This window comes from Delphinapterus leucas, chromosome 10, assembly GCF_059928025.1.
Source record: "Delphinapterus leucas isolate spDelLeu-1000000601 "Yukka" chromosome 10, BTC_Dleu_Yukka2, whole genome shotgun sequence".
NCBI lineage: Eukaryota > Metazoa > Chordata > Mammalia > Artiodactyla > Monodontidae > Delphinapterus > Delphinapterus leucas.
In genome coordinates, this window is record NC_143138.1 from 82436426 (window position 1) to 82459094 (window position 22669).

At 41.2% G+C, this 22669-nt stretch overlaps 1 protein-coding gene across 3 annotated transcripts in view; it reads right to left on the reverse strand.

Annotated features, from left to right (window-relative positions):
• SUCLG2 (succinate-CoA ligase GDP-forming subunit beta) overlaps nucleotides 1-21322 on the reverse strand; it is a 318185-nt gene extending 296863 nt beyond the window's left edge. For 2 of the 3 annotated variants that reach the window (XM_089919541.1, XM_089919540.1), the window contains exon 1: nucleotides 21172-21317. In XM_089919541.1, coding sequence (XP_089775667.1) covers nucleotides 21172-21255 — 84 coding nt within the window. In that variant the 5' untranslated portion in view covers nucleotides 21256-21317. Of the gene's footprint in view, nucleotides 1-21171 lie in introns of all 3 variants that reach the window. The other variant, XM_022572602.3, reaches the window with a different exon arrangement.
• Between the last annotated feature and the right edge of the window lie 1347 nt (nucleotides 21323-22669).

The following is a 22669-nucleotide window of genomic DNA, read 5'->3' on the forward strand; positions in this document are numbered from 1 at the left end:
GCATTACTAGAAGGTGATACCAATACAATTTAAAAATAAAAGAAATTCAATTCTGGCCAGTCCAGGCATAAAGTTCTGAGCTGAAGATCTTAAAAGTACACTGGCACAGGACCAAATAATTCTCCTTGACAAAATCTTAAGGTTTCAAAGATATTTAAAAGAAAGTAACTTCCTCACTATGTGACTCACTGGTATTTGACGCTGCATCCCCATGTTACCTAGTCTTGTGTAACGCCAATGGTACGCACCCCACACTAAGGAAGTGTTGCTTTAGTAGCCATTTTACAAAGCTGTGTATGTATCTAGCACATACCACAATTCATGGTACATAATCGATGTTCAATAAATGTTAAACAGTTTAATGAGTAAACTGAGTCTGAGAAAAACCGAATGTCTTCCCTAAAGCCACACAGTTGAACAGAGGGCCAGAAATAGACACAATTAACCTCTTCTTTCCATGCCATCTGCCAGCATCTAGAATCAAGATGTGGTTCATTCCTAAAAACCCACTATGACATTTCCTAGATGACTTCATCAACGGCAGTAAATCAATACAAGTATATAGATTTTTACTCTCTTATAATGTTTGTTTCCCCCATTCTCCCCAAAACTCTTTGAGAATTCCATGGAACATTACTGGCTGATTTTCATCCACTATTTTCCTATTAGCATAACAATGCCCTCTTTTTATTGCTCTCCTTTTCTGACTACTGCTATTACTCCTTTCTTTCTTTCATTATAACCCTCAGAATTGATTTCATTTTATGTTCATTATTGTTCATTTACAATCAGCTTTTGATTGCATGCTGATTATTCTTAAATCTCAACTTTATACTACTGAAGAAAAACAGTGCTTGGTGTTGTGTTTTGATTACAAAATCAGCTGCATTAAGTTATGTAACTGTTTTTTAAAAGGTCTGTAACACAAGTTTTAAAATGCAGTTTTTCTGTTTAACCTTGGATGAGCTATCTGAATAAAAAGAATAGTTAAGAACTGGGTGAGATCAAAAAATAATGAGGTTTATTGTTATTTTATTTAAGCAAAAGAAAAAATACCAGAAATTGACACATCTGAAGAAGTAAGCCTCTGTATGTATTCCAATTTTTTGCTACTGTTCGAAGTATTTCTAGAACTCCTATTTCGGAAGTGGTATCAAAGCCTGTGCCCCATTCCTTAGAATATTCTTTTCTTCTTCCTTTAAATCGATTTCACTTTCAGAAATGGTCAGAGCTTCTCAAATCCAACAATGGTGAATGGGATAGTGGGAAACAATGTTTTGGTTCCAAAACAAGTATATTAAGCCTATTAAAGCAAGACAACTCGTGGTCATCATTCATGGGCTAGCTTCCCAAGCAGCTATAAAAGATGATGTACATGTCTACGATAAGCGCAGAGACTCCAAAAATGTCTAGGTGTAAAAGCTCAAGATGAACCAAGCAGCATGCACATCACACAATGCCAAGGGGCACAGTATTCGCTTCCTAGAGCTGCCATAACAAAGTACCATAGACTGGGTGGCTTAAACAAGAGAAATGTATTGTCTCACAGCTCTGGAAACTAGAACTCTGAGATCAAGGGTTCATCTGAGGGTTGATTCCATCTGACGCTGTGGGGGACAATCTGTAACCATGCCTCTCAGCTAGCTTCTAGTAGTTTGCTGGTAATCCCTGGTGTTCCCTGGCTTACAGAAGCATCACCCTTATCTCTTTTTTTGTATTCAGATAGTATTCTCCCTGCTTGCATTTCTGAGTCTAAATTTCCCCCTTTTATAAGGACCTCAGTCCTATTGGATTAGAGCCCACCCTAATGACCTCCTTTTAACTTGATTATCTCCATAAACACTCCATTTCCAAATAAGGTCACATTCTGAGGTACCGGTGGTTAGGCCTTCAAGGTATGAATTTTGAAGACACAATTCAACGCATAACAGGCACAACAGAAGAGATCAGTGTGAGTGGCACAACAAGGAGCTGTGCAGGACAATAGCTGTGACAATAGGGAAGTTGTTTAAAGTCTCTGAACCATGGTTTGTTGCGCTTTAAAATGGGCTTAGCAATGGCAATGAGAGTGCCTACCTCCTAGGGTCGCTATGAGGACTCAGACAATCCTCTTCAGGTGCACGGTACCAGACTTGGCCTAAGGAATGTGCTTGATAAATGTCAGGTGTCTATTTCTACTTGGGCCTAACTTCAGATTATCCTGACAGACACTATTAACAGCCACTGTGTAGGGGAGTCCAAGAGAGGCAGTACAGCTGTATACCCAGAGAGCCCTGGGAAGCCCTCCTGAACACCAGACACCTCTCACTGTAATTGTCCATTTCCCATTGGTCTCCACCACATATCTGTATGTTCCTTAAAGGCAGTAGCTGTCTCATATGCCCAAGCTTCCTACCAACCCACTATCTTCTGGGCCTAATAATGCACCTATTATGCATTTAAAAAATACCCAATATAAGGATAAATGATTATGAATATTTAATAAAATATTACCCTTAAAGGTATTTCTTAACAGACATTTTGACCAGATACGGGAAGGTGGAAGCAACCCAAGGGTCCACTGATGAAGGATATAAACAAATGTTATATATACACATATAGCAGAATATTATCCAGCCTTAAAAAGGAAGAAGATTCTGACACATGCTGTTGAACCCGAGTTTGTGGAACTGATGCACCGTGAGGCCAAACAAACCAAAACATTGGCGTTTGGAGCAGAGAAAGGTGTATCGCAAGGGCCAAGCAAAGAGGACAGCAGGCAAATGCTCCAAAGACCCGAACTCCACAATGGTTTTCAGGGAACAGTTTTTAAAGGCAATATTTGAGGTGACAGCTGCAAGGTGTATGACTTTCTTTTGATTGGTTACTGGTGTGGTAAGAGCGTGGCGTTCTAGGAATCTCATTCATCAACCTTCTGGTTCCGACCAGTCTGGTATCTCAGCATGTAGCTGCCATCCTCCACCTGAGTGGGGGGCCTTAGTTCCTACAGAACAACTCCAAGATATACATCAGATTGCTATGTCCATCCCTTGAGGAGGAACTAGGACCCTGCCTTATCACTGCACAATTGTTTCTTGACTGCTTTTCCTTTGTTTCTGCATTCCCTCACTTCCCTAATTAGTAACTGCTTGAATCTGCCCTTTGACACTCAGGGAAGGTACAGGAGGCTGAAGTCTTTTTCCTACAAACAATAAACTGGGGACATGTAAAGGCTTTTGTACCCAGAAAGGCCCTTCAGAACGCTGCTCAGCTTCAATCCCTCTCTTCTTTGATACTCCTCAAGCTTCAGGGGAACAGGTGGGACAAGAAAGGGAATACAGTTTTAGAAAGAGAGGTTAATCATGAACTTGGCAGAGGATCTCGGTTTTACAGGGATTTGGCTTCACACATGCAACAACATGGATGAAACTTGAGAACATTATGCTAAGTGAAATAAGCCAGTCACAAAAAAAAAGTATTTTATGAATCCTCTTATGTAAGATTCTAAAGTAGTCAAATTCATAGAAACAGAGAGCAAAATGCCTGTTTCCAGGGTCTGGGGGGGAGAGAAAAATGGAGAATTAGTGTTTCACGGATACAAAAATTTCAGATGGCGGAAGATGAAAACGTTCTGGAGACAGATGGTGGTGATGGTTGCAAAACAATGTAAATACACTTAATGCCACAAAAAGGTACACTTAAAAGTAGTTAAAAAGTAAATTTTATATGTTATGTATATTTTACCACAATAAAAAAAGTTATAAATTTAAAAATAAGAAGTATATTCATTTATAATTTTAGTACCTTTAAAAGCGTGGGGAGCAAAAACAAGGTTTCAGAGACATAAAAGGCGTGTGCTGGTCCAAACTTTGAATCAAAAAAGCAATTCCTTTGCTACTTGCCTCAACACCCCAAAATTCAATCACAGGGTCGGTGGGTCTGTCCAGTGGTCGGGCTGTCTTTGCGGACCCTGCCCCATGACTGGGAGGGACCCAGCAAGCCCGGCACGGGGTGCGGACAAGGACACAGCAGGGCAGCTTCCTACTGGCTTCCTCTGCACTGCCCTCCGCCCCCGCCTGGTGTGGGAAGTAAAGATCAAACTAAAGGAAGGGAGGCGCGGAGGCAGGAGCTGGGTGAGTGACGGGAAGCGCATGAACCGGGGCCGAGAGGGTCTTGGTGCTGCGGCCGGGTGTCAGGCCTGAGCCTCTGAGATGGGAGAGCCGAGATCAGGACATTGGTCCAACAGAGACCTCCTGGCCCCTCGTAATATCAATCGGCGAGTGCTCTCCCAGAGATTTCCATCTCAACGCTAAGACCCAGCTCCACTAAACGTCCAGCAAACTCCAGTGCTCAACACCCCATGCCAAACAACTAGCAAGACAGGAGTACAACCCCACCCATTAGCAGAGAGGCTGCCTAAAATCATATTAAGTTCACAGACACCCCAAAACACACCACCGGACACGGTCCTGCCCACCAGAAACACAAGATCCAGCCTCATCCACCAGAACACAGGCACCAGTCCCCTACACCAGGAAGCCCACACAACCCACTGGACCAATCTTACCCACTGGGGGCAGACGCCAAAAACAACGGTAACTACAAACCTACAGCCTGTGAAAAGGAGACCCCAAACACAGTAAGTTAAGCAAAATGGGAAGAAAGAGAAATACATAGCGGATGAAGAGCAAGGTAAAAACCCACCAGACCAAACAAATGAAGAGGAAACAGGCAGCCTAAATTCAGAGTAATGATACTGAAGATGATCTGAAATCTTGGAAACAGAATGGAGAAAATACAAAAAACGTTTAACAAGGACCTAGAAGAACTAAAGAGCAAACAAACAATGATGAACAGCACAGTAAATGAAATTAAAACTTCTCTAGAAGGAATCAAGAATAACTGAGGCAGAAGAACTGCAGGATAAGTGACCCAGAAGATAAAATAGTGGAAATAACTACCACAGAGCAGAATAAAGAAAAAAGAATGAAAAGAACTGGGGACAGTCTCAGAGACCTCTCGGACAACATTATACGCACCAACATTCGAATTATAGGGGTCCCAAAAGAAGAAGAGAAAAAGAAAGGGACTGAGAAAATATCTGAAGGGATTATAGTTGAAAACTCCCCTAATATGGGAAAGAAAATAATCAAGTCCAGGAAATGCAGAATCCCATACAGGATAAATCCAAGGAGAAACATGCCAAGACACATATTAATCAAACTATTAAAAATTAAATGCAAAGAAAAAATATTAAAAGCAGCAAGGGAAAAGCAACAAGTTAACACACAAGGGAATCCCCATAAGGTTAACAGCTGATCTTTCAGCAGCAACTCTGCAAGCCAGAAAGATGTGGGAGGACATATTTAAAGTGATAAAAGGGAAAAACCTACAACCAAGATTACTCTACCCAGCAAGGATCTCATTCAGATTCGATGGAGAAATTAAAACCTTTACAGAAAAGCAAAAGCTTAGAGAATTCAGCACCACCAAACCAGCTTTACAACAAATGCTAAGGAAACTTCTCTAGGCAGGAAACACAAGAGTAGGGAAAGACCTACAATAACAAACCCAAAACAATTAAAAAAATGGTAATAGGAACATACATATCGATAATTACCTTAAATGTAAATGGATTAAATACTCCAAACAAAAGACACAGACTGGCTGAATGGATACAAAAACAATACCTGTACATATTTTGTCTACAAGAGACCCACTTCAGACCTAGGGACACATACAGACTAAAAGTGAGGGGATGGAAAAAGATATTCCGTGCAAATGGAAATCAAAAGATAGCTGGAGTAGCAATTCTCATATCAAACAAAATAGACTTTAAAACAAAAACTATTACAAGAGACAAAGAAGGACAATACATAATGATCAAGGGATCAATCCAAGAAGAATATATAACAATTGTAAATATTTATGCACCCAACATAGGAGCACCTCAGTACATAAGGCAAATGCTAACAGCCATAAAAGGGGAAACGGACAGTATCACAACATAGTAGGGGACTTTACCACCCCACTTTCACCAATGGACAGATCATCCAAAATGAAAATAAATAAGGAAACACAAGCTTTAAATGACACATTAAACAAGATGGACTTCATTGATATTTATAGGACATTCCATCCAAAAACAACAGAATATACTTTCTTCTCGGCTGCTCATGGAACATTCTCCAGGACAGATTATATCTTGGGTCACAAATCAAGCCTCCATAAATTTAAGAAAACTGAGATCATATCAAGTATCTTTTTCAACCACAGCACTATAAGGCTAGATATCAATTACAGGAAAAGAAACTATAAAAAATACAAACACATGGAGGATAAACAGTACACTACTAAATAACCAACAGATCACTGAAGAAATCAAAGAGGAAATCAAAAAATGTCTAAAAACAAATGGCAGTAAAAACACAACAACCCAAAACCAATGGGATGCAGCCAAAGCAGTTCTAAGAGGGAAGTTTAAAGCAATACAATCCTACCTCAAGAAATAAGAAAAATCTCAAATAAACAACCTAACCTGACACCTAAAGCAATTAGAGAAAAAAGAACAAAAAAAAACCCCGAAGTTAGCAGAAGGAAAGAAATCATAAAGATCAGATCAGAAATAAATGAAAAAGAAATGAAGGAAACAATAGCAAAGATAAATAAAAACTAAAAGCTGGTTCTTTGAGAAGATAAACAAAATTGATAAACCATCAGCCAGACTCATCAAGAAAAAAAGGGAGAAGACTCAAATCAATAGAATTAGAAATGAAAACAGAGAAGTAACAAGTGATACTGCAGAAATACAAAGGATCATGAGAGATTACTACAAGCAACTATATGCCAATAAAATGGACAACCTGGAAGAAATGGACAAATTCTTAGAAGAGCAGAACCTTCCGAGACTGAACCGGGAAGAAATAGAAACTATAAACAGACCAATCATAAGCACTGAAATTGAAACCGTGAATAAAAATCTTCTAACAAACAAAAGCCTAGGACCAGATGGCTTGACAGGTGAATTCTATCAAACATTTAGAGAAGAGCTAACACCTATCCTTCTCAAACTCTTCCAAAATATAGCAGAGGGAAGAACGCTCCCAAACTCATTATACAAGGCCCCCATCACCTTGATACCAAAACCAGACAAAGATGACACAGAAAAAGAAAACTACAGGCCAATATCACTGATGAACATGGATGCAAAAATCCTCAACAAAATACTAGCAAACAGAATCCAACAGCACACTGAAAGGATCACACACCATGATCAAGTGGAGTTTATTCCAGGAATGCAAGGATTCTTCAATAGATGCAAATCAATCAATGTGATACACCAAATTAACAAACTGAAGGAGAAAAACCATACGATCATCTCAATAGATGCAGAAAAAGCTTTCGACAAGATTCAACACCCATTTATGATAAAAATCCTCCAGAAAGTAGGCATAGAGGGAACATATCTCAACATAATAAAGGCCATATATGACAAACCCACAGCCCACATCATCCACAATGGTGAAAAACTGAAACCATTTCCACTAAGATCAGGAACAAACAATGTTGCCCACTCTCACCACTGTTATTCAACTTAGTTTTGGAAGTTTTAGCCACAGCAATCAGAGAAGAAAAAGAAATAAAAGGAATCCAAATTGGAAAAGAAGAAGTAAAGCTGTCACTGTTTGCAGATGACATAATACTATACATAGAGACTCCTATATATGCTACCAGAAAACTACTAAAACTATTCAATGAATCTGGTAAAGTAGCAGGATACAAAATTAATGCACAGAAATCTCTTGCATTCCTTTACACTAATGATGAAAATCTGAAAGAGAAATTAAAGAAATACTCCCATTTACCACTGCAACAAAAAGAATAAAATACCTAGGTATTAACCTACCTAAGGAGACAAAAGACCTGTATGCAGAAAACTGTAAGACACTGATGAAAGAAATGAATGATACAAACAGATGGAGACATATACCATGTTCTTGGATTGGAAGAATCAGCATTGTGAAAATGACTATACTACCCAAAGCAATCTACAGTTTCAACGCAATCCTTATCAAACTACCAATGGCATTTTTCACAGAACTAGAACAAAGACTTTCACAATTTGTATGGAAACACAAAAGACCCCGAATAGCCAAAGCAATCTTTAGAAAGAAAAATGGAGCTGGAGGAATCAGGCTCCCAGTCTTCAGACTGTACTACAAAGCTACAGTAATCAAGACAGTATGGTACTGGCACAAAAACAGAAATATAGATCAATGGAACAGGATAGAAAGCCCAGACATAAACCTATGCACTTATTTTTGATAAAGGAGACAAGAATATACAATGGAGAAAAGACAGCCTCTTCAATAAGTGGTGCTGGGAAAACTGGACAGCTACATGTAAAAGAATGAAATTAGAACACACGCTAACACCATACACAAAAATAAACTCCAAATGGATTAAAGACCTACATGTAAGGCCAGACACTATAAAACTCTTAGAGGAAAACATAGGCAGAACACTCTATGACATAAATCACAGCAAGATCCTTATCTAAAAGTTAACTCTGTAAGTTTTCCCCCACATTAAAATATTTTATATAAAACAGCTATAAAATCAATTTTATATCACTCATAAAAACCTCACCATAAACGTATATGAAACAAAAAAGAAAGGATCCATTATACTCGCAACATGCCTGCTAGGAGTTCTGGAATTGGTACTCCAATCCTAACAGCACACTGTGATTCTGTGATTTATAATAAATATATATTTGGTCTTCATCCCCAGTCCTTGTACTGAGCTCTCAAAACCCTTGGAATTTCTTAAGTGAAGAGAGTGATAAAGGTGTCTTTGTTAAATGAAAAAGACAACTTTTGAAAAGCCACTAGGTAACCTAAGGATGGGGGTTGGTTGCCAGGGGTACCAGCCTAGTGATTAGACTCAGAGAGCTCCGTGGGTGGTGAACATGTGGAGATTCAGAGAGAGTGCTACGCTCTATAACCCTCTCTACACACCTTGCCCAGGGCATCTCTTCCATCTAGGCTGTTAGTGAGTTATATAGCCTTTTACAATAAACTGGTAACCTAGGAAGTAAAATGTTTCTCTACATTCTGTGAGCCACTCTAGCAAATTAACGGAACCTGTACAAGTGACAATGTAGACTTGATATTGGCCTCTGAAGTGGGGTGGGGGCAGTCTTGTTGGACTGTGCCCTTAACTTGTGGAATCTAATGCTATTTCCATGTCAACAATGTCAGAATTTAGTTGGATTGTAGGACACCCAGCTGGTGGAGAACTGCTTGGTGGTATTGGAAAACCCATACACTGGAACTGATGTTAGAATCTACACCATTAGGCTCAGCCTCCCCAAAAACCAGTCACAAGACTTCTGCTTCCATTTCAAGCTAATCTCCTCAACACTCAGCCATTCAATCCGTAATCATTTTTAAATTAGTGAGGATAATCTGTTTACAACTTCACTATCTCAAAACTTATTTAGTTTTTCTAATTAGCCATATAGCACATTTATTTTTTCATGCTAATTATAAAAAGGTTAAAAACTGAAAAAATCTTTCTTTTCCCTGTATTGTTGGTTTTCAATTTTAATGATACATCACTTTAAAAAGAGTTCTGAACCTTCTTTTCCTCCCCTTCTTTTCAAAGTTAAGTTAACCCAAATATGTCCTTCAAAGTCCAGGTGCTCATTTGGACAGCAATTAGGAGAGCATTAGCAGAAGATAGTGACATCAAACAAAAGATAAAGATAGTTTCCTTATAAAAATGTGAAGAGGTCTCCACTGATAAGGTGAAAACAGTAAATTTTCTGATAAAGCTAAATGGCTGGTCTCCACTCCCAATCTGGGGCTAAGTGCAAGAAAGTCCTTTTCCCAAGGGACTTCATTGTAGTCCTCCACTCCTGACACCAATAAGGCACTACAGAGAGCCTCTCTCTCCTTCCATGTCATTTCCCCAACTTGACTGTTCTAATCCCCTACTTTGCTTACATTGTTCATCTCCCTTGCAAGTTGCAATGTTGAGGGGGTTTAGGAGGAAGGCAGGGAAAACACTGAAGGAGGCTTTTTACAAAAATTAAGCCTTTCTGGTTATTACTTATGTGACCGTAACTTAATTATATATTTATTATATATATTTAATATATTTTAATTAACCATTTTCAATTAGTGTATTTTAATTAATATATTTTGATATTTTATTTAATCTATTTTACTTAATATATTTCATTTAATCAACACATGTAAGTTAAATGTGATTTAATCATATTATGTAATGATTTAATTAACTATGATTTAACTACAATTTTTTTTGAGAACATCCCTTTTATTTTTTATGTTTATTTATTTATTTATTTTCTCATCAGTCATCCATTTTATACACATCACACATCAGTGTATACGTGTCAATCACAATCTCCCGATTCATCACATATTATGTAATATGATTTAATTAACTATGATTTAACTACAATTTATTAAAGCTAGTGACAATAATGCCAAAACCAATAACTAAAATTTACTGATCATCTAGGGCATGGTGCTAAGATGATATGCATGGCCTCAGTTAATCCTCACTGTAACTCTGGGAGGTGAATACTGTAGCTTCCTACATTTTACAGAAGAGAAAACTGAGGCACAGAAATTTCATCAAGTTTAAGAATGAACAACTTTTTTGCACCACTCTAATGTACCACTGGGAAAAACCTGCCAATCAATCTATGACACAACTGTAAAACACATCCATATGTCAGAGATGCTGAAATGTGAAAAAGAAAAAAGTGTGTCTTGCAATGAAATACCTAAGTAATTTTCAGAAGGTCACAGATCTACTAAGTGTTGCAAGCAAGATTTGAACACAGGCAGTCTGGTTCCAGTCCTGGTTTATGCCTATTATCCTGGCATAATTATTAACAGTGCTCCCTTTTAACTATCAAAAGTGCCCCAGTTTTAAGATAAAATATAGTCTTCATACTCATGGTTTAAATGAAATAAACCCTGTGCTCCGAGTCCCACCTCACTGCACCAGGGACTAATGTGGGAGCCAGCATCCTCTGCAGGTGGCTTCAAGGAAGTCCTGCCCAATATGGCAGTTTTTTACTGAGTGGTGGCAAAAGGACCCAAACAAATCCCCTTTGGGAAGCATAAAGTGGAAGTGAACCAAGAGAAGTTAGGTTATTTCAATGCAGAATATTGCTCCAAGCAAAGCTGAGGAAGTACTCCAGGGCCATATGAAGCCTATTGTCTACATTTGTCTTGGAAACACTCACTTGGCTATTTGGGTGGACAAGCTGACTTCCCATGATACCCCATTTTCCCAATTAATAATTCTCTCCTGAGAATTATTTTAGTTATGATCATAAGAAAGCGGTCTAAAACAAGGCCCACTACCATGACCTTAATCTCTAATAAATTAATCTAACTAAGACCAGCCAAGTGAATAGTAAGAAGATCTTCAGAAATTTGGGAATGTGAAAAAGGAAACAAAGCAAACGTGAACATGTGTACTTGGAGAAGAGAAGATGGACAAGTTAGTAGCAGTTCATGAAGGAATTCTAAATGGATCAGGCCACCCCACCAACACTGCACTCAGAGCCCTTCTACTCAGGGGGCCATGGTGCTGCTCCTCTCCAAGACCTCCCCACCTCAGCCACAGGTGGTAAGGTGGAGGTGGACACCTTAAAAAGAACCAGCCAGTCTTTCAGCTGGCCAGTGACCCGAACGTGAGTGCAAAAGGATGAGCTAGACTGATGAGATGTTCTTGTTATTAGAACTGTGACATTCTGAGAGACAGAAGCTGAATGATGTGTTAGGGTTAGGAAGCTGGAGGGGGCCCAGGAATGGACAAAGTTATGGGCAGGTACAAGTTATAGAGAAATGGTACCACGAGCTAGCCACCAGTTAACACAACAGAAGAGGCACAGAGGAGCCAACACCAAGGAACATTAGTCTTGAGTTCCAGTATGTGTCCCTTTCAAAAAACCATTTTTTTTCCCCTTAAGAAAAGTCCAAGGAGATCTGTCAATCAAAGAAGCCTTAATAATCAACTGCATCATCCACACAAGACTGAGAGCACAAAAGGAAATATCTAAGCCACACTGCACGATTCCACCAGGGCCCAGAACGTTGTGAACGCAGGATAAGGGAGTCTTGGAGCTTTGGAAAGCTCTTCACCGTGCTCAAGTTTAGAAATGTGCACTTTGCAAGCCTGACATATTTATGGGTCTTTCTATTTCTCTTCTATTTGCCTGTTCCTGTTCTACGACCATAACAGCATGTCCAGGGAACACTTGGGCACAAGGACGGAGCACATGGTCCCACAGCAAAGACAAGCAGGGATCTTTTATAACAACGGTAGCTCCTCACACCTTCTCTGCTCAGGGATGGTACACAGCCTTTTATCACCTTTTTGGTATATGGCAGTGGAGAGAAGCCAGCAATGGGGACTCAGCAGGGAAAGCATGAATCCTGTCCAGCTTCTTTCCTTAATAATGCCAATCTTTCTCTTCTATCCCCACTGCCATCATTTAGTCCATTTTAGTTAGGAGGACCATATATCAGCTTTCCAGGCACAGTCTGGGTTTCTGCTATACCTGCTGGTGTAATTATTCACAGCGCTCACGTTCACTCTCAAAAGTATCCTGATTTGGCAAAAAATTATGTGGTCACCCTGATTTTGATCCAAACCCCCATCTTCCACTTCATGTACCACTGGAGAAAAAAAAAACTGTCACTCAATCTGTGACACAAGTGTACAAACATATGCAGTTTTCAGAGATGTTGAAATGTGAAAAAGAAAAAAAGTGAGTCTTGTAATAAAATATGTAAGTAATTGTCACACATCACGAAGATAACCAGTACTGAGCGCAAGATTTAAACCCAAGCAGTGTGATTCCAGTCCTGGTTTATGCCTATTATTGTGGCATAACTACTACTGGCACTAAATTAGTACAACAGTCACCTGAATGATTCCCATTCTTAATCCCTCCAACCCTTTCCACACTGTATAAAGAAAGAATACTCTGAAGCATAAAACGGCTCCTGCCACTCCTCTGTCTAAAACCCTTCAATGGGGGCTTCCCTGGTGGCACAGTGGTTAAGAATCCGCCTGCCAATGCAGGGGACACGGGTTCAAACCCTGGTCTGGGAAGATCCCACATGCCACAGAGCCACTAAGCCCGTGCGCCACAACTACTGAGGCTGTGCTTTAGAACCACAACTACTGAGCCCACTAGTGAGCCACAACTACTGAGCCCACAACTACTACTGAGCCCACGTGCCACAACTACTAAAGCCCGCGCACCTAGAGCCTGTGCTCTGCAACGAGAAGCCACTGCAATGAGAAGCCCACACACAGCAACGAAGACCTAACACATCCAAAAAATAAAATTTTAAATTTTTTTTTAAAAATTAGCCCCTATTAAAGCCCTTCAATGGCTCCCCACTGCCCTCAAGAACCAACCTCGACTCCATTACCAGACTCACAAGATCAGCAAAATTTTGCCCCTGCATATGTCTCCAGCCTCATCTCTCACTGCTCCCCCACCTCTAACTCCACAAAGCAGCCCTCCTGAAATTCTTCAGGGTCCTCAAGTCACAACCCTGGGACTAAGACAGCCTAGAAATGGAAATAGGGTAAGCACATGGAGAAATGGATAGGGGTAGAAAAAGAGATGCCAGACTCCCATCCCACCCCCACTCACAGGACCCAAACTCAGACCTATTCCTTAAGCTTTGCCATGTCTCCAATATCAACTCAAACACTACATCAAACCCCTCTAATTTTAAAATAAAAGTAAATGTTAGAGGTAAGTGTTAGAAATCTATGCCTTTGTGACTAGTATCCACGTGCTATTCTTTTGGAATCATTTCTAGAAAGGGGCAAAAGCTGGCCACGTAATCAGCACACTGACCAAAGTCTGAACTCAGAATACCAGGAAACTCCACCCTCTATCACCATCCCCCAAAACTCAACCTCCAAAGGAAATGCAATTTCACAATTTCTCCAGCATTCCTGAAACGCTGAAGGCAGTCCTGTGCACAGGGCAGACAGTGAGGGGCATGCACCAGTTGCCCTTGCGTACATGTTATGACTACAGTCTAGTGTTTGGGTGTCCCCCCACCTCAAACTTTTGATGCATAAGTGGTCCAGAAGCCATAGTTACTAAGCCAACACCAAGATGTGCAAACATTTCTGGAACAAGCAACATCCAGGATGGTGCAACTGAGTTCCCCACACAACCCTCCCCACTGCCACCTCAGGCATCACCAGACCTTCACCCCACCTGTGGAATAATGAAGATAACTGGGGCCCAGGAGACAGGGCTTGAACTCTCTGAGCCTCAAGTTCCCTAGATGTAAACTGAGAATAATCACCTCTGTTTCAAGTCGTTGATGCAGGATTAAGTGAAATAAACCATTTGGAAACACCAAGCCAGCACCTAACCCTGATATGGCAGCAAACACTAAATGCTTATCAAATCTGGGAAAGGAAAACTATTCTGGCTTGATAAAGCCAAAAAAAAAAAATTCAAGTAAATGTAGCTTCAAATTTACTGCAAGAGAAATAATCGCTCTGAGCCTACTATCTAACCATAATGTCAGACATCATGCATATCATCTTATTTAATCTTTGTAACTATCTGTAAGAATTATCTCCTTTCAGAGAACAGAAAATTGAGGTTCAGTCAAGTTCAATAATTAGTAGAGCAAGAACCTGGCAGACCCAGAATTTGAACTTAGTCCTATTTGAACACAGAACCATACCCTTTTCTCCTCACTGTTTCCCAGACCCTGGAGCCAGAGAAGGAGGGAGTCAGATAAGAGCCTGCTAAGAGTCAGATAAGAGGACAATCATGCAGTGTTGATTACTCCACCTAAGTCGGCATAAGTGCAAAGACCAAGCTGCCCATTACTCAGGGACAAAGAAAGGAGGAAAGGTCAGCCATCAGCATAACTGGATACTTCAGCTCAAAAAGGACCCTTTGGCATTGTAACTTAATGTTTTAACAGCTTAAGTAACTTATCAGCATGAGGCAGGTGACTCCCTGGCCCTGTGATTTTAAGCAGATTATTTAGTATGACCCTTCTATGCCTCTGTTCTGTTATTTGTAACATGAAGACAGTACAATCTCCCCTGCAGTAACATTGTAAGGGTTAAGGAAATAATGTGAAGACATCACTTTGCACAGGGTCTGTCACATATGAAATGCACATTCCTATTATTTTGAAAGTCCTTTCACAACGAGACTTTCTATAGCCCTTTCCTTCCTCATTTGCCTAAATTATCTGCATCAACCCTCATCTCTGTTACTTACCTGCCTCTCATTTCTCTGTGTACCCCATGCATTCATTTAGACCACAAAAGCTTACTGAATAACTGGTCAGGCAGGCTGGGGAAATAGCAGTGCATAAGAAAAATCTTTGCCCTCATAGAGCTTACATTCTTACATTTGTGGGGAAGGAAGTCAGACAGAGAATAAACACATAATAAAAACACATAATAAATCACCAGGTAAAGTGTTAAAATGCAGGCAAGGGGCAGAAAATAATCTCTGGGGAGAAAGTGAGTCAGATAAGATAATTAGGGAACGCCCTGTGGGAAGACCACTTTGAATAAGAAAGCTGAATGATGGGATAGAACAAGGCCTGAGATCAGAAGGAACAGTGTTTCAGACAGGGAAACAGCAAGTGCCCCATGCAAGACCACGCAGTGTCACAGAAGACTAAGCACATAGCTCTACTGATCTTGCGATGCTACTGTATAATTTTTGGTTTACCCGCCAATTTTGCCACTAGACTATGAGCCCCCTGAGGGTAGGGCTGTGTATCTTCCCTGCATTCACTCACTCATAGAACTCACTTATTAAAGGTATCTATATGCCCAGCATTCTCTAAAGCACTAGATTTACAGTGAAGAATTAATCAGTATAGTCTCTGCCTTCAAGGAGCTTCCAACAAATAGCACTGGGCAAAGACTAAGCACTGAGAAAATATTTACTAAGTGAACAATATGTGCTTGATGTTCAGTTATCTAGTTCTATACCATGCCAAATTCTGGGCTTTCTACAGCTCTTCTTTCCTCCCTCATTTGCCAAAAAGATCGCCACTAGCTCTTCACTTCTGTTACTCACCTGCCTCTCCTCCATACCAAACTGTTCCCAATGACTCCTCTAATCTCCCCATCTTCTCTCTCCCCTCCGCCTTTGCCCACAGTCCACTCCACCTGGCATGCCTTCCCCTGCATCTTCTTTACCAGACTAATTCTAGTGTCATTTCCCCAAATTTCATTAGTATACTGACGTTACCACTTGCTCAAACGTGTAGAAATCTCTCAAGTTCTTCAGACAAAACGTTTTCATCAAGTAACAGAAAATGATGGGTGCACAGGTAGCAAAGGACAATTCCAGATTGAGTGAATAGTAAAAAGAGTTGAAAGACAAATGATCTGAAGTTGCATATGTAATTTCTTTTCCTCCCCAAAATACGAGATACGTCAGTGAGTTTCTGGGCGTTGTGCTTACAGAATTGGGCCGGGATACAAGGGCAGCAAAAGTCTCACTACTATGGGTCTGTGTACTCATCCATGAAAGAAGTGTTTCATTTACAGTAAACAAAACCAATTTGAAACAAGAGCTATCATTTACAGCTCTTCCCCACACAGAAGTCAGTAGTTTAGCAACTAAATTATTTGAGATGAATTTCCTTTTCTAACAGCAGAAATTGCAAGTGCACTTCATTTATAAGAGAAAAGAGTCATATTTATTCTTCTAGGCAAGAAGGCAGATAAAGGTGAGTCACAACTTCCAATGCAGCCTCCACAGCCATAGTTAGCTGACAGAAACTTGCACGTAAGCTTCAGTCCTTCACTTCTAAAAGCCAGGCATCCATCTTTCTCCTCTCACTTCTGGAAAGAACAGAAAATTAAGCTGGAGTCATCTATTCTGAGATACACAACAGCAGGGACAGGGTTTTGGTTTCCTTCAACAATACACATTCCTCCCTGAGTTCCTGGACAGAAGCTCTGGGCTTTGTAGAGAACCACACAACAAGGATTCTACAACTAGGGGCCTGAGGGGCAGTGTTTCCCACAATGTCTTTGCTTCACCTACAACAGAACAGCTCTGTTAACTTCACCCAGCCATTATGAGAGGGGCAATGCACTAAAAGGCAAAATACCATGATCAGATTATCACTAACCATTTAAACTCAGTGCCCTCAGCCAAGACTTCCCCTAAGACATAACTAATGTAACAGGCTCATCTCTGTGCCCAACATGGCTGTGCCTTGCTGTATTGTGCTATTTATAATAGGGAGTGCACTGTACAGTAATTACATGCCTGGCCTTTGGCAGCCGGACTGGGATTCAGCTATCTTTCACTAGCTGAGTAACATTGGGCAAAGCACTCTAAGCTTTTAAAAACTCTTTATCAGGCCCTACAAGTCCCCACTTGATCCAGCCCCTGCCTACCTCTCAGACCATCACTAGTACTGTCACTTTCCACCTCTTTAACTGTCTGGATATGTTGAGTTCAGGTCCCACCTCAGGGCCTTTGCATTTGCTGTCCTGTCTTCCTGAGTGTCACCTGGCTGGCTACTTTTCATTAATCAGGTCTCAGTTCAAATGTCAAAAAGTCACCTCCAGGATCTCATAAACATAATGTTGATTATGTGAGTATGCACTCATATAATCCATTGTATAATTCCATTTACATAAAGTACAAAAAGGAACTAAACCAGTGTATGGTGGCGTAATTCAGGGGACTGGCTACTCTTTTCTGGGTGGGAGTAGTGACGGGAAGGAGCACCACGGGGCCCTCTGGGTTGCTGCTAAATGATTAATTTCTTGATATGGATCTGATCTCCTGGGCATGCCCAGTTTGTGCAAACTCATCAAGCTGTTCACTTATAATATGTATATTTTTATTACACGTGTTACAATGCAATGTCGAATTGGTTTTCCTGGATCACCTAATCTATGACCCACCATCTTGGCTAAGCTATTCATTCTCCAGCCCATGACCTTGTTTTATTTTCTTCATAGCATTTGTCACTGGCTGAAATCATTTTCATTATTGTTTATGTATGTACAGTCTAGCCCTTCCCCACCCCCATTAAAATATAGTATCATGTGGCCAAGATCTCTGCCTGCCTTGCTTACTATCCCCAAATATCAGTACCTATAGAGTCTTGTTCTAGGTATAAGCTGAATAGAGAAATATATGTAAAATAAGAAATGGCAAAAGGGTGGCCCTTTAAGGATATAACATCAATTGAAAGTCAAAACAGAGAAGCCAACAGCAGAAGAAATAAAAAATGTCAATGACATTTAGCATCAGGAGTATGTGTCAAATGTTAAATTTAACAACGAGGAGGGGGTACATAAAGTGTCATTCTTTGGCACCTCTGTGAGAGTGGTTAAAGTTACTTCTCACAGCAGAAACTGGGTCATTTATCTCTGTACACACAAGAATTTTGCATAAGGCCTGGTACAAAGAAGGTCTGAGCCAAGAAGAGTAGCAAGAGATTTCTGAGACGCTTGGTGAGGATTCTTAAGTTTCCAAGAAAAAGAGGGTCATATTCAACTGTAATGTCTGCCATGGGCAAGGGAGTAGGTAGGCACAACATACATGCAGAGGTAGGTGGAGCAGATACAAAGAAGCATTCAAGAATATGAAAAGGGTTCCTTACAAATCACAAACAATACTCACCTACTTTTATTGCCAATTCTAAGATGTTTATAAAGAAAAAATTAAAATGTGTCAGTAGTGTTGGTGACTTGGATGTTACATAGTAACTTTATGCTATGCAGAGTAACTTACATGCTGATATAACTTACATTCATGAGGAAATTTACACCACAGCCTGGTATAATGGAAACTGAAAAGTAAACCTTTAATCTGTAATCAGTTCTGCCACAAACTCTCTTTATAACCTTGAACAAGTCCTTGAACTTTAGTGCTCAATTTTTCTACCTGTGAAATAAGCTAGTTGGATCTGATGCTTGCTAACGCCCATTTCCAGTTCTTGAACACTGTGTACTATTCCTGACTTAAAAAAAAAAACAAACTCATTTCCTAAGCTTATGTTCACAGGACAATACGCCATCCACAAGTATGTAAATCAAAGTTACTAGATGCAGTGAGGCAGGAGATCCTTTTACCCAGTCTTCTTGCCAAACCAAGGGTATCGCCCACTCAGATTCTCTACAGTGTTGTGTTCAGACTCCCATTTCTTGGTAAGGCAAGAAGCCCTATCATACTTCAGCTAAACAGTTGGATTTCTCGGCACAATTATTTCCTTTGCTTGAGTTTTCACTGCCTTAGGCACCATGTTTCCCATCAATTCAAGTCTACTCTCATAGTTAGCACCACAGTTCCTGTTTTTTTCTAACACTTAAATAATGAATAGAATTTGATCACCTGGAGGTATTCTCCTTACTCTATTACAACAGTTATAGTTATTTTAATTAGACAAAACCACCATTCCTTTTGCTATCCCACCATACTGTCAAGTGCCTATTAAAGATATTACAGTAATGAGTTATTAGCACCTTTTAAATTTACATTAACAAAAACAGACAAATGAAAAGTCAGGAAATGAAAGAAGAAAAAAAAAAAACCTTTCAGATGTCATAATTAACCAAAGCTTAGAGTAACTCAAAAAATCATTAGTAGCTATCTTTCAATTTTTAAAAAATATATACTATGCATATCCTAGTTAAAACTGCAGGAGTAAAAAAAAAAACTGCAGGAGTGATCATTTGTCTCTCATCAATTAAAGATGGGAAAACGGACAAGGACGATGCTCTGCTGTGGATGAGCCCCACACCATCCTTTCTTTAAAAGAGGAGCGATATTACTAATGGAGAATAACTTGTCCATGAGTCATCACCAACTCCTAACTCCCCAAAGACCTTTTGACTACTGTGACTCTTGCCACCTGCAGAACGTATTGATCAAATCTACAGGAAGCCAAGTTCTAATAGCTATTCAGCATCCACCACTGGCCCTCCTAGGTTTTTATTCTCTTGAAACAAGGAGAAAGAGGACAGGGCCACTGCTCTGATGTGTTTTAGTGCTGGGACTGACTGCTCACTGAATTGAGGGAGAGCGTTTCCCATCTTTCTCCTTGACCCCCTCATTTCACCAACTCAAGCACCACTACCCACCCCCCCAAGTCTGCAAAAGCAGGCAGCCTGCAGAGAGCTCACTCCAGGAGGTGAGTTACTAAACCAGCAAGGCTGGGTTGGGTTTGTAGGCACCTTCATCATGTGGCCTAACAAACAGGCTCAAGAGAGAGACGGTTCAGAAGCAGCACTGGCAAAGCAGGTAACTGAGGACACACAAATGTTGCCTGCCATTTTAGTAAACAAGAATGTTGCTTGCCATCAAGTCAGCAGTCACTGCAGCCGCCGGAGACAGTGCACCCTGAGGGGAATTCAGGATGCAGAAAAACAGGATACAGGCCCTAGAGAGTGAAGATGCATATCAAAGGAATAACTTCAATAAGCCCAGACTCTTACACCTTCCCAAATTGAGCAAAGCATTAAAATCACTACCTTGACATATCTGATTTTTGTGACTAGCCCTAATCTTTTGATGTTCCACTACAAGTTTTTTTTTTTGTTTTATTTTCAGCCCAAACTCCCATATATCCTGGCTCCTCCCTTACCTCTTTGGAACAGTTCCTCAGAGCTATCCAGAAACTTCCCCAGGATACAACCCTCAATAATGCCTCCAATAAAATATATTTCCCAACTTTCAGGCTGTGCATTTTTTTTCTGTCGACATAATAACACCTCAGGACTCCAAAACCCAGTCCCAGGGACTTTTCCTTAACATGCCTGCAGCGCCTGGTACAGGGCCAGGCGCCCTCCGCAGCGCTAGGGTAACCCACGTCAGCGACAACTGAGAGCTGGGTGGCTCTCACTCCGGGCTGTCATTACCCACTCCGGACTGTCATTACCCGCTCCGCCTGGGACCCCCGACACCTGAAGCGAGGTGGGGGTGGGGGGATGCTGGGGTCTCTCGTGCACCCCCGGGCGCAGCACCGCGCGTCCCCTCCACAGGTGCGGCGCCCTAGCGGCCGCGCACCGGGGCCAGGAAGAGGTGGACAGACAAGGACAGGAGGGCATCATTGGCTGCTCCAGGCTCCCACCAAGAGGCCCGCTCACCTGGGACCTGGCCGCCAGGAGCGGGGACCGGAGCGCCAGGTCTCTCAGTAGTTTCCAGGCCTGCGCCACCACAGGGGCCGCCATCTTAACCAGAAAAGTTGCGCGGAGAGCCAGGCGGGCCGCGGCGAACCAGGCGGGGCGCGGCGAAGGCGGGAAGGGGAGGGGAGGGGAGGGGGCGGGGCCCGGCCGCCCCTCCCGCACCGCCCCCTCCGCCCGGGCCCGCCTGCTGTCCCCGGGACGTGGCAGCGCCTCTGAGGGGCCACCTTCTATACCCCTGCGTCCCCCACCGCGACTCGCACCTCGGCCCCAAGTTCACTTTCAGCCTTCAGAGGCCCCGTGGCCTCCTCACCGTGCTACCCCGGCTCACCATGTGAGCAAAAACACATCCCGAGCCCTACGGTAGTGGGGCTTAAACTACGCTGGGGCGACAGGCCAGTGCACGTTAGCCGGTGCCGTGAGTGCTCTGAGGACCGGCCCACGGAGCTGACGCCAAGTAAGGGAGGCCTCTGGTCTGGTCCTTGGGCCCCAGAGGCTCGCCTAGGGAAGCGATATTTGAGCTGAGCCTTGAGGGAGTACGGGAGAAGCAAGTGGGTCTGACGAGGTCGGTGGATCCCCTCTGCACCTGAGTAAGAATTTTTTATCTTTTACCGAAGGTTAAGGCAAATCAATTGAAGCACTTTAAGCCAGTAATCACCAGAACAAGAGCAAGCGTTTATTCGGAGTTTACGTGACTCTAAGCCCTGTATATGTAATAAAATTACTATAGCAAATAAGCTTAATATGTGCCAGGCACGTTACAAATTATGAACTAATTTAGTCTTTATAGCAACCTTTCCAGTAGGTACCAATGTATAAATCCCCGTTTTGCAGAAGAGAAAACTGTGGCACAGAGAGGTTACCTAACTTATTGAAGGTCAGAGATCTGATACGGATTAAAAATGGTTCAAACCCACGCTCTCTTCTCCCCACCCTATTAAGTACCATTTTAGAATTTTTTTTAACCTTACTCTGTTCTTGAGCCTATGATCATGAGAAAATGTACAATGTAACAGAACTAGGAAACTATTTCTGCTTTACTTCCCTTTTTACTTTTTCTCTTTTTAATTTTTTTTAATTTTTATTCTGACAAAACAAATCTACAGAAAAGCTGCAAGAACATTACCCCCAACTCCGAAGTGTCCTTTACCCAGATTTACCACTTATTTATATTTTGCCTCATTCCCCATTTTACATAGATATAGATACATAGCTTTATAGCCCATTCTTAATCACAAGTTTACTGGCTAGATTTAGCATCCATTGTTGATTATTTCTTGAATCAGTTATTACTGTAATGGTTGCAAAATCATGATTGTCTAATTCCATTCCTTTCTACATTTTTTAGTTTACATTCTACTCTGAGAAGAGCTTTACCATCTCCCACGTTTATTTATCCTTGTATTCACTTGTATCAATATGGACTCATGCGTCCCTTTTTATTCAGTGCCAAGCCTATGCT